The sequence below is a fragment of the Helianthus annuus genome, chromosome 12 (genome assembly GCF_002127325.2).
Source record: "Helianthus annuus cultivar XRQ/B chromosome 12, HanXRQr2.0-SUNRISE, whole genome shotgun sequence".
Taxonomy (NCBI): Eukaryota; Viridiplantae; Streptophyta; class Magnoliopsida; order Asterales; family Asteraceae; genus Helianthus; species Helianthus annuus.
This window is the reverse complement of record NC_035444.2, coordinates 1,366,175-1,386,479: the sequence shown is the minus strand read 5'-3', so window position 1 is coordinate 1,386,479 and position 20,305 is coordinate 1,366,175. Positions and strand designations below refer to the sequence as shown.

At 36.8% G+C, this 20,305-nt stretch overlaps 3 protein-coding genes across 3 annotated transcripts; all 3 read left to right on the top strand.

Annotated features, from left to right (window-relative positions):
* The first annotated feature begins 3,724 nt into the window (after window positions 1-3,724).
* Window positions 3,725-8,329, top strand: LOC110896219. The gene is made up of 7 exons (XM_022143682.1): window positions 3,725-3,811; window positions 3,932-4,018; window positions 5,373-5,573; window positions 6,211-6,372; window positions 7,482-7,535; window positions 7,727-7,870; window positions 7,958-8,329. Exons 1-7 carry the CDS (start codon window positions 3,725-3,727, stop codon window positions 8,327-8,329), a joined length of 1,107 nt encoding a protein of 368 aa, XP_021999374.1.
* A 4,730-nt stretch (window positions 8,330-13,059) lies between these two features.
* On the top strand, window positions 13,060-13,572 carry LOC110896220. The gene has a single exon (XM_022143684.1). The coding sequence runs from the start codon at window positions 13,060-13,062 to the stop codon at window positions 13,570-13,572; it is 513 nt and encodes a 170-aa protein (XP_021999376.1).
* A 3,652-nt stretch (window positions 13,573-17,224) lies between these two features.
* On the top strand, window positions 17,225-18,172 carry LOC110896221. The gene has a single exon (XM_022143685.1). It carries the CDS (start codon window positions 17,225-17,227, stop codon window positions 18,170-18,172), a length of 948 nt encoding a protein of 315 aa, XP_021999377.1.
* The last annotated feature ends 2,133 nt before the right edge of the window (window positions 18,173-20,305 follow it).

Here is a 20,305-nt window from a genome sequence, read left to right as displayed (position 1 = left end):
ATAGACTTAATCCCTGTACTTATAACTTTGGAAAATAATTTGGAGTTTTGTAAAACAGTTGATAAAAAGAGAATGACTCACAAACTGTGAGAAAAGAGTTTATAAAAGTGGAATGACTCACATTGCAGATTTACGAGCAGAGTATAAGCTTTACTGATTAGCCTTCTAACCTAATTTAAATAACAATGCATACACAAACAGGATTAGTAACTAATTCAGCAGTTACGTCAATTCACGAGATTAAACCCTCACAACTATTATCAAGTGTGATACTTAACAATTCAATGGATTCACAACGAATGACAGAGCATAGTCTGAATTCGAACAGCACTCAAACATTCAAGTCGAAATCACAATGAATAACAAAGTACAAGCTCAATTTGAGCAGCACTCGGACAATCGTTGGATAGTTATAATCGATCGGACGTTGAATCGTAATAGCGATCGAGTTATTACCCTGATTGCGGCAGCACCTCGTGATCGTGTGTGTGTGTGGTGAACTGATTTCAGGATATCTCGATGTATACAGAAGCTTTGTACGTCGTTTTAAGTTCAACAGTTAAGTGCCAATGTCGGCTATTTATAGCAATTTTTGGGGCTCCCTTACGGACCGTAAGCCTGACCCTTTACGGTCCGTAAGCTAAGCAGTCTAATTCATAGGCTGCCTAGCTCGGGACTAGCCTTGGTGAATCAAAATTTCAACCAATCAGCTGCTAGCAACGTTTTAATTTAGATAATTACCAACTAGGGTTTGCCCCCCTTGAGTTTTAGGGGCCCTGATCCTAATTCCGATCATTCTGAAAATTTTAGGGCTAGTGCAGAATTACTTGGGTGTCTCAATTAGGGTTTCCTTATTGACTAATTATTGTCCTAACTATTGATTTCAGTGACAGTTGTTACAGAATCAACCTTCCACTCATGAAGAAGGTGACTATCATTAGGATTCCACTCAGCAAGATGAGTAGTTTGTACTCTTGTAGTAAACTTAAAACCAACTCTCTCTCATCAAAACTATTCCGACAGGAACTGAAGCACTTAAAAGGGAAAAATCTTGCATATACCTGAAAATACAAAGATTCAAAAGGACAATATGAAGTTAGAGACCACATTGCAAAAATAATGCATTAACCTTTATCATTTTTTTAAAAAAAAGGAATACCAAATCTTGAAGCTTTTGGAGTGATCTTTTGCAAATAATTCAAAGAATTCTCACTCTTCTTACTTGGAAAGCATAGAGAGCACTCTCGAAATTTATGCGTCTAGTCAAGATCATTTAAGTCAATAAGTTAAGCTTCTAAAGCATCCACACGACAATCAACAACATTTAGCAATTCCTTTTTCTCTTAAGGTATCTATGATGGCTTTGTTTTGAATGTATCAATCTTCTTTTCAAGTTCGCCTAATCTTGAAATCATGCATTGTTTACTTATTATTGTATTATTGTAATTAAAAATTATACAACAAAAACTAATAACAACAAAACTAGTGCATCTAGTACACAAATAGAAACCGAACTATGTTTTATATATTTGGGTATACAAGTAAAATACTTTGAAATCCAGACCTACTAAAATATAATATTTTAAGCATCAATCATAAGTAAGAAGAACACAATTACCACAATAATTAGAGCACAAATTGCATCAGCAATACCATCACTGTGTCCCACTGCTATCCATTAATAATCATGAGATCAGTAATAACATCCAATGCACAAAATCTAAAACAACAGCAAATAACAAACCAAAACTCACAAATCAAACACACATCAACGTCTAAACATATATAAAAGTTAAACTAAGGTTAAAAAAAACCTCAAAATGATTCTAAATTTTATGTGAGTATCGAGTGGGTGACCCCGCGGATCAACATCAGGAGTGATGTAACCAAAACGCTAATACATGTTTGAAAATAATAGAGGACTGATGCTCGGTTTAGTGTGAAGCCTCGAGCATAGGTCACCATGACGGCAAGTGCCGTTCTTGAAATAGAGCATTCAGTCGATCCTTTTATGTGCCAAAATCGATGGTAAATGTCCACCATCATTTCAAGATTGTGTTTGAGATGAAGGAAACAACAGATTGTGTTTGGGATGAAGGAAACGACGGTGGAAAGATTAGGGTTTCTAATGAGAATATGTATACGATGATGAGAAGGTATACTGTAAATGAGTAAATCAAGGAATAAGATCCGTTTCAAATAATATTCGGGTTATGGATCACCGTGTGATCCGGTTCACTAAAAATTAAGCGAGAAAACCTTATGGAACTCACTTCATAATGTGACAAGTGACCACGTCTGATTTCTTTTATTATATGTATAGATTAGTTTATACATTGATGTTTGGTTTAGTCATCAAGTATTTAAAGAAAATTTTACATTGAATTTCTGATTTAGTAAGTACATAGCATACAACAACAATAACAACAATAAATCCCACAAATAAACAATGTTATTGGTAGAGTATAAGGAGGGTAAGATGTATACAAAATTTTCCTTTATCCATAGGAGGATGTGTTGCTTTAGAGAAACCCATGGTTCCAAAACAAACAACAGACAAACATAACTAGAAATACATAAAGTTACTGATAATAAAATAACACAAAAGGAGGTGATGAAAAGAGACATAAAAAATAGAAACTAGAAGCAAATATAATATCATCGAACATATTGGCATAAGACTAGGATTACAATCATATGCAAAGTCCGCCTAAATTGTAGAAAAATCTAATCACCTAAGACAAAACTATGACACACATATATACCCTTCCTTAAAAGTTCTTAACATTAATTCTACGTCTCCACGAGTTTTTATCCTGGACCAGGTCAATTTTGGTTTGCCTTTACTCCTCCCCTGTGCTGTGAGGGTTTCTAGTGCTCTAATTGGCATCATCTTTCCCCCCTTTGCACATGCCTAAACCATTTCGATCAATCTCCTCTCATTTATCTTATCCATTATACTAGCCACTTTTAACTTTTCCCGAAAAACTCAATTTCTTATTCAATCTAACCTTGCATAGTTGCATGCCTACACAGCCACCTCAACATCCTCACCTCTGTTACCTCTATTTTATGCGCATGTGTCTTCTTGATATCCCAACAAATTAGAATATAGATGGAGTTGATTTCATACATTTTGACCAGACAAAACCCCTTCTAATGTGACATGTTTTACTGTATGAATTTGTCACACATTTAAAACTTAATAATCAATTAAATTATATTTTCCATATCAAATATGTGACTTATTTATTTTATTAATTTCAATATGTATTATCAAATATATGAAAACTTATATGAATTTTTTCATTTAAACCAAATATCAATACATTGAATTAGTGAAAACTTATATGAATTTTTTTCATTTAAACCAAATATCAATTCATAAAGTATTGATTTAATGAAATTGGGAAAAATTAATACTTAATAAATTATGATCATTGGTCTCTTTATGTTTGATGGAAAAAAAGAAATAATACTTTGTCAAATCCCATTATTAAATTATGGCATGCTCGACATAGTATAAATAACAACATTTTAGACAAAACCCTAAAGCATCTTCTCTTAATTATTTCTGATTAGGTTTTGTTATATAAAATAATATACAATGATCATGTCTAATTCCTGCCTAGATATCTCTACTATCATTTCTGTTTTTGTATTACTTTCCTTGTTTTCGTCAGTTTTCTCCTCAAATGATTTCCGAGAAGAAAATGAATCTTCCATGCCCGCAGGCGAGAAGTTGAATGCCATGGAAATGATTAATGCTTATCTTAGGAAGATTAACAAGCCATTTGTTAAGTCATTTAAGGTAATCCATGTACTCTATATAGTGAATTGCTGATTTATAAAAGCTTGTTTTACACATTATTGATTTTATAATGTTTGTATTTATATTGTTGAGATTAATTTTCCTTTTTTGTTGAATCAGAGTCCGGATGGTGATGTAATAGATTGCGTTTTCTTTCACCTTCAACCAGCTTTTGATATTCCTGAATTAAGAGAAAAAATGTCACTGGTAAGTTTAAAGTACCTTATATCAACTCGTATTAGAGTCATGCTTAACGTTTATATTTATATGTATATTTAGAAAGGCGTTTTTTTATATATTACTGTATATATGTATTTTGTATTCATGGTTTTGAAACGTTTATCTCTACACAATATTTAATATTTGTAGTGAAGTTTTATAAAATTAAAATGGAACTGTGGGTTAACATATGATATGAAATGCTTTATAAATCGCTAGAAAATCTAATTAGATATTTGATGGCCGGATGTTCTTAGAAGTGATCCCTTCTTCAAACTTAATAAATTTTGGTTTGATAGTACTGAAAAAGTGACATGATATATTTCGACAAAGATCAGAATACATATATTTGATGCAAACCAAAGTTTGTACGTAACTCTATGACAACAATTTTAGTATGAGTTTAAAATACAAAAATGTGATAATACCGCATGTTAACACCATGTGTGCAGTGTAAAGAGAGATGTATATATACTTGTGGCTATCAATGTATATATAAATTACCATTTTTAAAATTTTAGACAGGGCTTTATTAAATTTAAAGGGTAAACCTTATCTTTAAGACATCAAGTTATTATTTATTTAAAAAACGTGGTAGGATAATATATAAACTTCATTTTGTGTGAAAAGTAAAAACAGTAAGAATCATTTACAACATGTTACGTGTCATCCCTCTATTCATGTATAAAGAGCTTTTTTTGTATTTTATTTTAAAGTTGGTTTCTAAAAGTTCATAAAATTATGGATGCAGTTTCAAATTAATGTGTTGATTATACAAATTCATGTGTTGCTTATATGTGTTGGTTATAAAATTCATGTGTTGCTTATATAGATTATTTGCCGGTTATAATCGTGTACGTATGTGCCGGTTATAATTATATAGGTATGTGTTGATTATAGAAATTCTTGTGTTGCTTATATATGCGTTGGTTATACTTATTAGCATAATTATAAGACACTATTTTACAACTTTTTAAAAGAATGTCATTTTTATAAAAGTATAACAATATTATATTCATATTGAAGATGAAAAATGTTTGATTCTATGGTATTGTTTTTTTAATAAAATACTAAAGTATATAAAAGTTATTTGAGTTTTAAAAACCGGATGAAATGGGTGGTTAATAGAAAATAAGAAAATGACTAAAACACACTTGAATCTCATTAAATAGCATAGTTATTGTTAGTAATGATGCGAAAGTTCAAGATCTGTTCTTATTGCTTTTAAATAAGACAATATTTGTATGAGATCTTAACTCTTAAAAAACATATATATTAACTGACATGGTATACGAAACTAATTTATTTTTTTACTTGTTTGAAAATAAATCATAACAAACAGAGTCTACCAGAATTACCAAAAGGACATGATCATATTGCCGGAAATAATTTGGAAATCAAGCAATTATGGAATTCAAAGGGTGAGTCATGCCCAAATGGAACCATTCCCATTAGAAGAACAAGTGCTAGTGACATTATTTCAATTTCTAAATTTGGAAAGAAATATAGTAGAAAAGATATCCCGGGTAAATCAAGCCATGAGGTATAAACTTTTTATCTCATCTTTTATTTTATGCTAGAAACAATTATTGTATTATGGGTAGAGCCAACCTTGGGGAGGGGCGACAACCTAAGGCCCGGTCTCCCCAAGGGTTCAGATTTTTTTAACAATATATATGTGTATTATTTTTGATAGAAAATTTTGTAACCTTTGTTAAACACTTAAACTCTTTAACATTTATTTATTTCAAACCCATTTTAAATTGAGCTTATTACTCTTTTACTCCACAACAGAGTTGAAACCCATTTAAAAATGGCATAATAGAGTCCCATTTTTTCTACTTATCCTAGACCCAAAACTTTTTGAGAATTCTTGGGGACAACTCTGTTTGTAGATTGTAAACATGTTGTGATCAAGTTTAAATGGGTTATACATGTCAAAAAATGGTTGGCGGGTTGTAATAAACTTCTGACACGTTAGAAGTGTTGGAAATAAGTTTTCGGGTGAAGCTTATAAACTATATGTTTTTATTCTTTTTAAACTTCAACTTTGAATGGTGATGGGTAAGCGATTCATTTAAAACTTAACCCGAATACAACTTAACTGAGACCTGATTATTTTGTTTGAATATTATTTATTGTTAATAAATTTTAATACAAAGCCATGTTGTATGCTGCAGCATGCAATTGGGTATGTGGATGAAGGAGAATTCTATGGAGCAAAGGCGCTTTTAAACGTATGGAAACCAACTGTTATTGGAAATGATTTTAGCCTTTCACAAATATGGGTTCTTTCAAACATTCGAGGTCGTCTTGCCAACAGTGTTGAAGCTGGTTGGCATGTAAGCTCATCCCTGGCTCTCTTATTTATTTATTTAATTATTTGTAATTCATTTTTTTTTGTTATATTCAAAAATACATTTTTATATTGAATTTGTTTATCTATGTCAAAATGTAACTATAAACACAATATCAATATTAATTTATATGTTCACATTATACTACCAATTTATATTTAAATTATATGACTAGATTTCAAAATAATTTTACCTGTTAATAATATTATTTTACATTAAATGATTTTATAATAATTGATAATAAATTTTTTTGGGACTTAACTCTTATTTTTATGAGCAAGGACATTTTTCCATACACCTTGGTCTCGTCAAACTGTAAATCCTTTGGAAAAATAGACTATGATGTGTTATACCATGTGTGTATCAAACAAACCCGAAAACTATATGTTCAATGCACGTCATGAAAAACATCTATAAATAAAAACATATATAAATAAAAATTTTATTTATTTGTTAGTAATTCATTTTTAATTTTGTTATATTCAAAAATACATTTTTATATTGAATTTGTTTATTTATATCAAAATGTAACTATAACACAATATCAATATTAATTTATATGTTCACATTATAATACTAATTTATATTTAAATTATATGATTGGATTTCAAAATAATTTTACCTTTTAATAATATTATTTTACATTAAATTATCTTATAATAATTGATAATAATTTTTTTTGGGACTTATCTCTTACTTTTATGAGCAAGGGCATCTTTCCATACACCTTGGTCTCGTTAAACTGTAAATCCTTTGGAAAAATAGACTATGATGTGTTATACCATGTGTGTATCAAACAAACCCGAAAACTATATGTTCAATGCACATCATGAAAAATATCTATAAATAAAAACATATATAAAAACATCTATAAATAAAAATATTTGTTGAAACCACTTTTCTACATACATACATGTTGCGTCCAAACTCAAACAATCAAACTCTCACACATTTTGTCATAAGCTTCATTTTGAAATATATAATATCAGTCATGAAATTATCCTTTATCATTTCGTGATTTTCCTTTTTTGTTTTCAAGTTTGTTTATATGGATGTATAGTGTACGCATTTTAACATCTAGTTTGTTATGGCAGGTTAACCCAAGTGAAAACATCGATGGTCTTCCAAGACTGTTTACTTTCTGGACTGTAAGTTAATTATATGTTTGTGTATTAAAAATTTGTCCATATTTTTGGTTATTTGAAGAAACTTAAAGCATTTCCTTTTGAACAATGATTTGGTATTCTTTTCAATAACGTTCTAGATTAGTCCATTTATTTATATAACACATAGTTAGTATTGTATTTCAAGTATTACTGCTTACATTTTAAAACTACAGCCCAATGGGTATCGATCCGGTTGCTACAACATGCTCTGTCCAGGGTTCGTCCAAACCAGTCGTACAATTTCCCTTGGAGCTGCCATTAGTCCAATATCAACATATAACGGTGAACAATACGATGCTGCCTTCATGATATGGAAGGTAAGTGTTTTATAAAATAAATAGACTTTTGTAATCATGTTAACCATTGCAACTTTATTTTGATGTCGGGGTTTGTTACTTTTGTAGGACCCGAAGAGTGAGAACTGGTGGTTGAAGGTGGGAAACGAAGTGATTGGGTACTGGCCAGCATCTTTATTCACGGATCTTCGAAATCATGCAACGTTAATAGAATATGGTGGAGAAGTGTATTCTGGAAGCTCGGGTAAGCACACCTCGACTCAAATGGGTAGCGGCCATTTCCCTGATGAAGGTCTTGGGAAAGCAGCGTATGCTAGGAACTTGGAAGTAGTTGATAGAGCTAATAACTTAAATCCAGCTTCTAATCTTCAACTATATACAGATAAGCCTAATTGTTATGGTGTTACAAAAGGGTACGGTGGTGTTTGGCACAACTATATCTATTTTGGAGGACCAGGATATAATCCAAAGTGTCTCTAAAAGTATATAGATATTTTTCATTTTTTCAGAGATAAATAAAATAAAATATAATTCACTTTTTCATTTCTTGGACAAATTAGTATATGTGTATGGTGTATAAATTATAACTTATAAACATGTTCAGATATATCATAAGGTAGCATAAGTATATTGGGTATATGATAAGATGTATCAAACATAGTGGATCAACATGTGTTGGCCTAAATATTGTGGGTCGGGCTACAAGTCTCCTAGTCTAGTGTGACGCGTAGTCTTGGCTATATCATGTTACATGGTCATCATTCGTTGTTATTCTTTGCAAATGTATAATCTTTTGAACTTCATATTCATATTGACCACTTCGGGGGTCGATATTTGATAGTGATGATGTATTCCACGTTATTTCTTGTGTTACCAGTCTTTCTTTATTCTTATCTCCCCCTAAGACTGGGAACATTGTCTTATTAAAATGACAGTCAACAAAAAACATGTCCCTTATCAACGATTCTAGATATTTAATAATAGATGGGGAGTTAAACCTATGTAGATACCAATCTTCTTTGGGGTTCCATTGTAGTTCGTTGTGGTGGTGGTATTGCTACGTATACCGCACAACCAAAATGTGTAGAGATTTTGAAGCAATCATTTCAACCATTCAATACAAGAGTTTATATACATATGGGTATAACTGTTAAACGATTATGGTGGGAGATAAACTATGCTATCTATATGATGCCCTTTGGGTGGGTAAATCTCCAAGAAAATATAGAAGAAGAAAGGAACCAAATATGCGATAATTTTTTCTGGTATTTCATAAAAGAAAGTACAATGCTTTAAATAGAAATTCAACTCCTAATCTATATGCACTATATTAGGGACATGACAAGGAAAATGGAAACGTGCAAGCATGGGAAACATGCAAACTACTGTTGCTCCTAATATTACGCTACTACTCCATCTTCTCAACTGATTTAGCAGGCTTCTTCGATGCATTATGATTTTGGACCAGGTCATGTGCCTTAGTGAGATGTAAAACTTGTTGGACTAATGGGTCTGGATCCTTAACTGTATCAGTATATCTGATTTATAACAACTTTCTACATGTTTTATAAATATAAATTAATGGGATATGCAGAAGGTTATAAAAAATACGATATTCTTCATTGTATACCTAAAAGGGGTGGTATGTGTAGATATGATGGTTCTGTTATCGGTGGTGTCCATTGTTACTATTTGTAGTAGTATTTAAGGGATAATTGCATATATCACGCCAATGAGGTAGTGGTGGAGTGGTTGGGGGAAAGAATTGATGTTCCTTGTGACTTAGGTTCGATTCCTACTCTCCTCATTATTTCCTACGGCAACCAGGTGAAGAGCGAATACGGGTGGCGCCGGTTCGACTTGGATGGGAGGCGAGGTTTTACCGATTATTCCACTGCCGTGCCTTCGGACGGGTGGAGGTCGGGTTTGCGCGCATCTGGGGAGTGCCAATGGGCTAGCGGCGGTCGAGCAGTCGACCTTGGCCACAACGCTTGGTGTCGCGGTGGTTGGCATGTCGTTCCTTGCCGTTAAAAAAAATGCATATATCCTCTTATAAACCTCCATTGCATATATCCACTCCCTTATTAAAATTCCATTTAATGACAATGTTACCCTTAGAATTTCAAATATCAAAAATTTCAAATATGAATTAGTTTTGAAAACAATGGTTGTGAAAGGTGTTCTCTAATCATGCTTTTGAAAAAGAATGATTATCGATGTTGAAGATGGATATTTTATATTTTGGAAATTTTGGCTTATGTTGCCTAGTCGGTGAAATGGAACGATTCCATCTATTGGTATGCAAACTGCATTTTCTAAGATTATAGTTATTATATTCTTTCAAATTGAGATACAGTGGATTGTTGAATTTAGCTGATTAACTTTTGAATTCTTGTATGAATGAATGAATTTATATAAATTCCAGTAATACTTGGCTCATAGATGGCGTTTTAAAAATGGGTAGATAAAAAAAGGGGGAAATCTTAAAGATTTAGCAAAATAAGGGCAAAATAGTCATTTAATATTATATATTTTATTAAAACAAACCAAAACGGGTAATTTGCAACATTGTTCAATAAGGGAGGGGATATATGTAATTTTGATTTTTGGTTGGGTAAATATGCAATTGATGAGTTTTATAGAGGGATGTATGCAATTGACCCTGTATAATATGTCTATTGTTATTATCCAAAGTTTGCAAACCCATATTCGAGCCAATCTTCATATTAACTTGTTTAGAATTGATGTATTACGACTATTAAAATTCAACTAATAAGCATGTTATTGGAGGACTTTAGAATGTTGATGGAGTTTAAATCAATTAAGTTGTATTTCCCATATCGAATGTGTGACTTATTTATTAATTTCAATATGTATTTGAAAACTGTATATATGCATTTAAACCAACTACCAATTATACAGATACTTGTTTTATATAACGTAGAGTTTTTATTTTAAATCTCCTTTCTCTAGAATACCGATCGTCGGGAGCTCGACGGAGATAGGTCTGTTGGGTTAACGTGCAAGGTTGCTCTTCCGGCTGACCTTTCATCCTAACCCGATCCACTGATACTCCCATTCGCCTGCCGGGATTCGGTTATCTGCGTTCTTTCCTTGTTTCTTTGGTGGAAGAGAGACCGCCGGTAGCTCGACGAAGAGTGGAAGTTGGGATATCATGTGGAGGTGTGTTTGGGTCTGCATATTGCTTGTGGCTATCTATACCTCTCATTATATCTCGATTCTCTATCGATTCCATTCGGTATCGGGGTCTGCTTCTTCTTGGGTAGGGTGATGGGGAGCTTCCACAACCAAGGTCCCCCTAAGCATTACTTCGGGGGGAAGCAGGTAACATCGTTCTATGTTACGAATCTTCCGGGGTGTGTGTCTAGAATGATCTTATGGAGGGCCTTTCAACAGTATAGTGTGTTAAAGGACGCGTATGTGGCACGAAAAAAAGACTCCAGAGGTAATCACTTCGGTTTTGTTCGATACGAGGGTGTGCATGACGTGATGACAACACTGCAAGCCATGAACAAGGTAAAAATGTTTGAAGCAAAAGTGAGTGTCTCGGTGGCGAAATTTGATAAAAACCACAGGCTGTTTCAGAGTCATGGTTATGACGATGGAGATGGTCAGCAGCCACGTATTAAAGTTCCGTATAGAGACCCGATCTCACAGCGAAGGCCGGTGTATGAATACAAGCCGGTGAAAGAAGGAGTTACGTATTCGGATGTGGTTAAAGAAAAACAGGAGTCACAGATAAAGGAAAATAAGACAGTTATTGCAGAAGATAGGATTGCGGTTTATCCGGACCATTGCATGATGAGGGCGGTCATAGTTGAATTAAAAGATATCGGAGCATTAAAAGAGTTCAGAAGGATGATGGAAGTAAGGGGGCTTGGTGAATATCCGGTGTCTTACCTTGGTGGATTGAAGTGTATTGTGGTGTTTAAAGAGAAAGGACAGGCGATGGAATTTACTAGAATCAATGGCGAAGAGTGGAACCAGTTAGTCTTGTCGGCCACGTTATGGAAAGGACAGGATTTGGAGTATGATCGTCTGGTGTGGATAAAAACCTGTGGACTTTCTATTCATCTCAGAGACAGCAAGAAGTATAACCGGGTGGGGGAATGCTTCGGAAGACTGGTAGGGTCATCAGAATTTTCGTGGACGGAGATGGATAATTCGGACAGTGGATGCTGGATAGTGACTGGAGTCGGGAAGCATATCGAGGAGGAGGTAAACATAGAATGGCGAGGGAGAATTTACAATGTTTGGGTGAGAGAAGAATTTAATCCATGGTTAAAGGATGTGGTTACGGAACTATCGGAGGTTAGGAAAGGTTCGCCGGCAAGGTCATCGGAGTCGGCAGCATTGCCGGACGATAAAGAGGAGGAAGGGGAAATTCGAACAGGCGGGGGTGAGAAGTCGAAAGAGCACCCTCGAGAATCGGAACCATCATCCCCCATGCAAGGTGTGCATGGGAATCATAATGGGGGTACATTTAACTCGGCGGCTGATGACACGGGCAAAAAACAAAAAATGATGACGGATACCCGGCAGGAAATTATGTGGGTGGTTATTTTGAGGAACCCAATAGTGGGTTGGGCCAGGGCCCAGGAACCATGTCCAGGAAAAGGCCAAGGAGGGCTAGGAGCCCACAAGAGGAAGACATGGATAATGTTTATCCAGCACAGTCTCATATACGGAACCTAGAAAGATCGTTTGATCTAAATAATTCTGCACATTTGGTGGAGGATCCTGTGGGCGACTCGGTAAACAAGGATGGAGGTAATTTTTTCGAAGCAAGCAGAGGGGACTGTGGGGATGTTCTAGTCGATACTGGTGAAAACACGGGAGGTGGGATCTCGGATCAAAGTCCACCTGGTTGTCCTGAAGTACCGAAGACGGCAAATGACAGGGGGGTTCAGGAAGAAGCGGATGACACAGTGGCAGTCGGCTCATCGGTTGGGTTTCAACTCGGTGATTTTCACAATCAGGTTAGAGAGATTATTACTGGTGAACAAAACGATTTACGATGAATTTTATGTTTGTTAATCTAAGGGGGGTCGGGGACCAGAGGAAAGTTGATTGGGTTAGAGGCTTAAAAACATCGCACGGGGTACACTTCCTAGCGATACAGGAAACAAAATTGGGGGGGTATTACACAGTTTACAGCCGGAAAATTTTGGGGTAGATCGCGGTTCGAAATGGTGTCTGTGGACGCTGTTGGTAGGTCAGGGGGTTTGATCAGCATGTGGGATCCTTATGTGTTTGAATATATTGATGTTATCAGAGAACAAAGATTCATAGTGGTGCAAGGTAGCATTAAACATACTGGAGAATTAATTAACATAGTTAACGTGTATGCTTATAATGATCCGGTAGAACGTAGGGCCCTATGGGAGGAGTTGCTTTTGCTAAAGAAGTCGTTAGAAGGTATGTGGGTGTTCGGTGGGGATTTTAATGACGTCAGGGATCCGAGTGAAAGATTCAATTCTGATTTCGTAGCCTTGAACGCTGAATGGTTTAACTGGTTTATTGAAAGAGCAGACTTGGTGGAGTACCATATGGGTGGGCGAAAATTTACGTATCATTCAGATAATGGGGTACACAAAAGCAAATTGGATCGGTATTTGGTTTGTAGAGAGTTTCAGGCAAATGGCCGGCTGCTTCAGCTGTTGCTTTGTCCAATGTGGTCTCGGACCACTGTCCAATCTTGATGTCAGTTTTAGCTCAAATTTTGGGCCTATTCCAACCAGGATTTTCAACTCCTGGTTAGTTATGCCTGGTATCATGGAGTATATTGAGCAAGCTTTAGGGAGTTTTTCCATCCAAGGGGCGGCGGATATGGGCCTCGTAGTAAAACTAAAGTGGATTAAGTTCAAGATAAAGGAGCGGGTGAACATTATCAAATCAGAAAAGGAGTTGGTTTATAAAGAAAAGATGGAAACGTTGGAGGCTTTGGAGTTAATAGCGGAGGAGCGGGATCTTTCTCCGGACGAACTGGGTAATAGGGCAGAATGTAAAAGGATTATTATGGAGGCAGATAGAGTCTATGTGACACTTCGGGTTTTTCCTACGCATTAATTAATTTCGTGAAATTCTATACTATGTGAAATACGTACAAACTCTGTGGATCTTGTGATACGTGACTGTTACGTGCTATGTGACTTACGTGTTAGTTTTGTGGACTTTCGTGAAACTGCTTGTATTTACGTATGGTAATGGAGTCTATTTATACATACAAGAGCGAATCGTATGACTTTTACTTAAATTTCGAGGACGAAATTCCTGTAACACGGGGAGAATGTACCACCCTGTACTCTCGTTGTCGAGAGAAGGGCATTTTAGTAATACGCACGTTCATTATCATTATTATTGTTTTTATTATTATTACTAGTAGTGTTTATTAAGTGTTGTCAAAATAATAGCACACGCGATTAGAAACTTAATTACGCACCACGGTTATGTTTTAAAATAACCGGGCCGGTATAATTAAACGAGACGCGCAAACATTTAACGGGTCGCGCACTTGGGCTAGGCCCAACCCAACCCAACTTACCATAGCCCCACCTAAATCCCTAGCCTATATAACCTTACTAATCCCTCACCCCCCCCTCACTTTTTGGACAAAAACCCTAATGCTCCTTTCAAAATGAGCAGCCGACTAACACTTCCGGCGACCGGAGCATATTCCGGCGCCTCATTTCCGGCAAACCAGCTCGGGCCACATCACAACCTTAGCGACACCCTCCTCGTCCCTCTCTCCCGCACGCAACCCACTCACCTTCACCTCCCACTCCTTCTCTGCTGAACCGATGACCGGAGCGCATCTCCGGCGGCTGCATAGTCACACACACCCCTCTTGTTCTCTCTCTTCTCCGATGCTCTGTTTTAACGTCGAACCGGCTCAAGCCGTACTGCTGATCGAAGAAGAAGATGGTGGTCGTTGATTGGGGATGCTGGCGGCCATCGTCGCTAGAAGCGAAAGCAGCGGCGGTGGTACTTCTGACTCCGACAGGTTTCACTGGTTCGTTCTCGGGTCAGAATCGGGTCTCTGTTCGGGTTCTACTCGGGTCAACCGTAGACATGTTTGGGACAGATCTCTTCAGATGTTTGGTCTCGGCTCGGTTCAGATCAGAAGCAGGAACTGCTCGTGTGTTCCTTTCGTCCCTTAAATCTTTAGGTCAGTGATATATTATGGATATTAGTGTTTATTATAAATCATTGGCTGTGCACTAGTCACTATTTGAATTGTTTTATATCCTTGTGGTTTAAAAGTGTGAAATGAAAATGTATGTCTATATGTGTTAGATGAATGATAATAACAAAAGGGCATTCGATGTTATTTACTATGACAAACTGTTTTGATAAAAATAGGTGTTATGCAAGCAAGATGAATTAGAAACCATTGACTGTTGGAATGTTACTAGATAATTGAGACTTTGGATAACAACCTGCTAATGTAATTTTGGGGCAATTAGTCATATTAGTTAAGTTAATTGACCTAGGGTTGGAAATGATGGTTGGAGGATTGATGGTACAAAATAATAAGAGTCTACTGGGTGATTAATAAGGATGAACGCTATTCGCCGATCTGTTGATTTAAATAGAAGCTTATACCCAGGATTTAAAAATCATAAAAATGGGATTTGTTCTTGATAGTGATGAGGTGAATGATTGGGGGTTTCATGTGTGAAGTGAATGTTACTATTGTGCTAGCAAAACCGTGATGGATGATGATGTGTTATCATAAGCGGAATCTGTTGTGAAATGTTGAAAACCCTAATGATGAACTATTTGAAGACGCCATGAATATTTGAATTATGCTGTTTTGATCCAATTTGGTAGTGTACGGTAGAATAAAACATGTTAATGAAATTTGATTGGATAGTACGTGCTTATGAAATCTGATTGGATATTACCATTCGGAGGATTCTAGAAACATCTGCACAGTTTGCGAGTCGAGACCTTATATGGTTGCGACTCGAGACCCCTCAGAGACAACTCGAAACCAGACAACACGCTCCCGGAGTCGAGAGTAGCTTGGTTACGACTCGAGACCTGACTCGAGACCCCCAGAGGTTGCGACTCAGTTATGCACAACTCGAGACCCTCTGGTTTTGACTCAGGAACTCGTGGTTGCGACTCGAGACCTCTTGTTCTCGAGTCGAGACCACCCGGTTTCGACTGGACTGTCTCGCTTAGTTATTGGGCCGCATAAGCTGATGTTTTGAACTTTGTGCTGTTGTAAATGTTTAACTGTTACTGTTTAACTGTTTATAGGCTGGGATAGGCCCAATAACGTGTATGCTAGTATGAGTTACGTGCTATGTGCTAGATACGTGTAGTTTGTGCGTAATGTTACTTGCATACGGACCTAATAAATATTTATAAACCATAATAGGGTATGGTTGACCAACGTAACACAAGTAAATTGACTACCGAGCAAAGCAAAGGTGAGTTCACTACTTTTTACTTAAAGCATGCGTTCCCGGTGGTTGGGAAACAGAACGAAACAACTATTCCTGGTTTGGAATTGCTTGCTATCTCCTTGTGCGGGATACGGTATTTCTATCTCCTGGTGTGGGATACGGGTAACAACACTATCCCTTGTGAGGGATACAAACCTACTTTTCTTCCCTTGTTACTGGGAACTCTTAGTTAATTACTGTTTATACGGAATGCAACGAGCAACACTAAACGAAACTCTATCACTCAAGTCCCTACTACATAATACCGATTAGTCGCCGGGGCCAGGCGAACGGGTTATTAGTTGATAGCGCTATTTAGGTCTTACCAGCCTCACACCGTGCCCGTGTATGGGATCGGGAGTGAACTAATAGACTCTGGCAAACCGTCAATGATGATAGAACATTGACAAACGGGGCACTTTACGGAAACGTACGGTCACATGAAGTATTCGGTATTGGAAAAACAGTTTAGTCGCTTACTTATGGGGTAGCTCCCCATGGCATGTATAAACGGATAAATTAACTGGTTAAAACAAGTTTTTGGAATTAAAACTGGAAAACTGCAAACACGTGAACTCGCCAACGCTATGTTGACACTCTACTGCATGCTTTGCAGGTTGCTCGATACAGCTTGGGACGGACGCTGCAATCAGATGGAGTGCGTGGTTCGTAAGTAACATGTTAATAAACTTGTGGTTTCAATTATGATGCGTTTTCTTCCCCTTTCCGCTGTGAACTTAAACTATGTTTTGAAAAATTTAAATTAGGTCACTAATTATGCTAATGTTTTTATCAATAACTAATCCGTTCGAAATAATTAGTGGCTAAGATCCTGGTCGTCACACGCCTCGCGGTAATACTCCGCGTGTGGATTTCTGAGGGTGTGACAGTCTAAGTAATGGATCTGAAGCAGAGGTCAAGGGTGAAGTGGGCCGTGGAGGGGGATGAAAACACAAGCTTTTTTCATAATATTGTAAATGCAAATCAAAGCTCTAATCGCATAAACGGGCTTATGATGAATGGGGTATGGGAGACAGATCCACCGCTGATTAAGGATTCAATATGCTCCTTTTTCGCACAAAAGTTCCTGGAACCGATGGAGGTTAGGCCCAGGTTGACGTGTCCGTACCTTGGTCAGGTGACTGATGCAGAGGGGGAGATGTTAGTAGCCCTGTTCTCATTAACAGAGATAAAAGACGCTATTTGGGATTGTGGAAGTGAAAAGGCACCGGGCCCTGACGACATCAATTTCAGGTTTATTAAGAAATGTTGGGGATCATTACAGGCGGATTTCATTAAAGTGTTTGAGGAGTTTTCACAAAATGCAACCATTTCTCATGGGTGTACCTCATCGTTTATTGCACTTATTCCTAAGTGTAATGATCCGAATGGCATGGGGGATTATAGGCCAATTAGTCTTATTGGATGCATAAATAAGGTGATCTCGAAAGTATTGGCTATTAGAATGAAGATAGTTATTAATAAGCTAATTTCGGAGGAACAAACTGCATTTCTAGCCAACAGGAGTATATTGGATGGGCCGTTGATACTTAATGAGTTAATTCCGTGGATGAGGTCTAATAGAAAGGAGGGGTTTATATTCAAAGCGGATATTGAAAAGGCTTATGATTCGCTAAATTGGGGATTTGTGGAAAGCATCATGGAGCAAATGAAGTTTCCCTCGATGTATATCAGTTGGGTTACGGCCACGGTAAAAAATGCTAGGGCTTCTGTATTAGTAAACGGGTCACTACGCAGGAGTTCACATGCTATAGGGGATTGCGACAAGGGGATCCCTTATCCCCCGTTTTATTCATCATCGCAATGGAAGCCTTGTCAGGAGTAATGAAGAAAGCATGCTCACTTGGATTATATGAAGGGGTCCGGTTCATGAACCAAGGTTCGGTTCTTTCCCACTTCCTATATGCAGACGACGTTATTTTTGTGGGGAGGTGGTCGGTGAATAGTGTACATAATTTAAGGAGAATTCTTCGGTGTTTCTTCTTAGCGTCGGGGCTTCGGGTAAATCTTGGTAAAAGTTGGTTTTTTGGTGTGAATGTATGTGATGCTCATATTCAGAATATGGCCAATACATTGGGGTGCAGAGTCGGGTGTTTTCCGTTTAAACACTTAGGATTACAAGTAGGGGCAAACATGAACTTGGTAAGAAATTGGCAGCCGGTAGTAGAAGTTTTTAAAAAAAGGTTGGCGATTTGGAAAGCTAAAACTCTATCATTTGGCGGAAGGTTGACATTAATTAAGTCGGTATTAAACGCACTTCCAACGTATTATTTCTCTTTGTATAGAGCCCCAGCACAGGTTATTGACCAACTTGAAAGGTTACGACGTGAATTTCTTTGGGGTATAACGCCGGAAAGGGGAAAAATGACTTTGGTAGCCTGGGATAATGTTATGACACCAAAGGAATTAGGAGGGGTTGGTGTCGGGTCCTTGAAAGATGCGAACCTAGCAATGCTCGCCAAGTGGTGGTGGAGATTTAAGACGGATCCGGATAGTTTATGGCATAAAGTAATTTGGAGTATACACCATAGTGAAAGAAAGTGGAACCCGATTCCTGGGAGATTGTCAATAGCCGGTCCATGGAAGCAAGTTTTCAGAGTTTCAAAAGACATGGAAAAAATGTGGGCTGAATATTTCGGACAGTTTCTGGGCGATACCGGGAGTGGGAGATTCGATTTCCTTTTGGAAAGAGAGGTGGACAGAAGGTGGAACATTAAAAAGTCGGTATCCAGGCCTGTATGAGTTGGAAAAAAGTAAAAACGCAGCCGTTTCGGATCAAGTAAAGGTTACAAGCGATGTGATGACTCTGATCTTTAACTGGGTACGGCAGCCGGAGACGCAGCAGGAATTAAGCGATGTACAGAAGCTGTCTGAGGAGCTGTTTAAGACGGCATGGGGAGATGGGGGTGATCGATGGGGCTGGGAACTTGATGGTTCAGGCACCTTCTCGGTAAAAAGCCTTAAGTGCACACTACAGGCTGCAAGATTCTCAGACTTGGGAAATGATTTTAGATGGAACAATTGGAACCCGATAAAGGTAAACTTCTTGGCCTGGAGAGTTTCGTTAGATCGGCTGCCGACTCTTGTAGCTTTAGCACGCAGGAACGTTATTACATGTCAGACTTCTTGCAATTTATGTGGTCAATTTGATGAAGACATGGAACATCTGTTTGTTAGCTGTGAAATGGCACAAGAGGTTTGGAATTTCGTTTCTCAATGGTGTAAAATCTCAAGTATATATGCTTTTAGTGTAAAGGATCTGTTGGGATGGCATAAACATATTTGGGGTACGGAAAAATGGAGGAAGCTGGTATACGCAATTATGCAAGTATCGATTTGGGTAATATGGAGGTGCAGAAATGATCGAGTTTTCAATGGCAAACAGGCGAATCTGGAACATTTGACGGTGGAGATTAAGCACCTAAGTTTCTTATGGGTTGGAAATCGATCATCTTTAATGGAGATATCGTGGGAAGAGTGGTGTAATTTTGATGTATCGAGGAAATGTTTGTAGTATAGTTTTGTATTGGCGTATGTAATGGTGTGGGCTAACTTGTTGTTAACCCTTTGATTAATAAAATGAATTTTGTTGGCCGTTCAAAAAAAAAAAAAAAAAAAAACCAACTACCAATTCATAAGGTATTGATTTAATGAAAACTGATATGAGTTTTTTCATTTAAACCAAATATCAATTCAAAAAGTATTGATTTAATGAATCGGTTTCAATTGGGGGAAAATAATACTTAATAAATCATGATCAATGATCTCTTTATGTTTGATGGAGAGGTTACATTTACATTGAACTATTTGTCAGAAACGGATATATATTAATTATCAGTTCTCTAAAAACTGAAACTTTGCAAACCCCATTATTAAATATTAAATCATGGCATGGTCGACATAGTATAAATAACAACATATTTTAGAAAAAACCCTAAAGCATCTTTTCTTGAAGATT

Bases quoted from the DNA above. Each gene is read 5' to 3' on its own strand.
- LOC110896219 (XM_022143682.1), top strand. From the start codon at position 3,725: ATGCCCGCAGGCGAGAAGTTGAATGCCATGGAAATGATTAATGCTTAT. The intron at 5,574-6,210 runs GTATAAACTTTT...TGTATGCTGCAG, and splicing joins CGGGTAAATCAAGCCATGAG to CATGCAATTGGGTATGTGGA. The intron at 7,536-7,726 runs GTAAGTTAATTA...TTAAAACTACAG, and splicing joins GACTGTTTACTTTCTGGACT to CCCAATGGGTATCGATCCGG.
- LOC110896220 (XM_022143684.1), top strand. From the start codon at position 13,060: ATGGTGTCTGTGGACGCTGTTGGTAGGTCAGGGGGTTTGATCAGCATG.
- LOC110896221 (XM_022143685.1), top strand. From the start codon at position 17,225: ATGGATCTGAAGCAGAGGTCAAGGGTGAAGTGGGCCGTGGAGGGGGAT.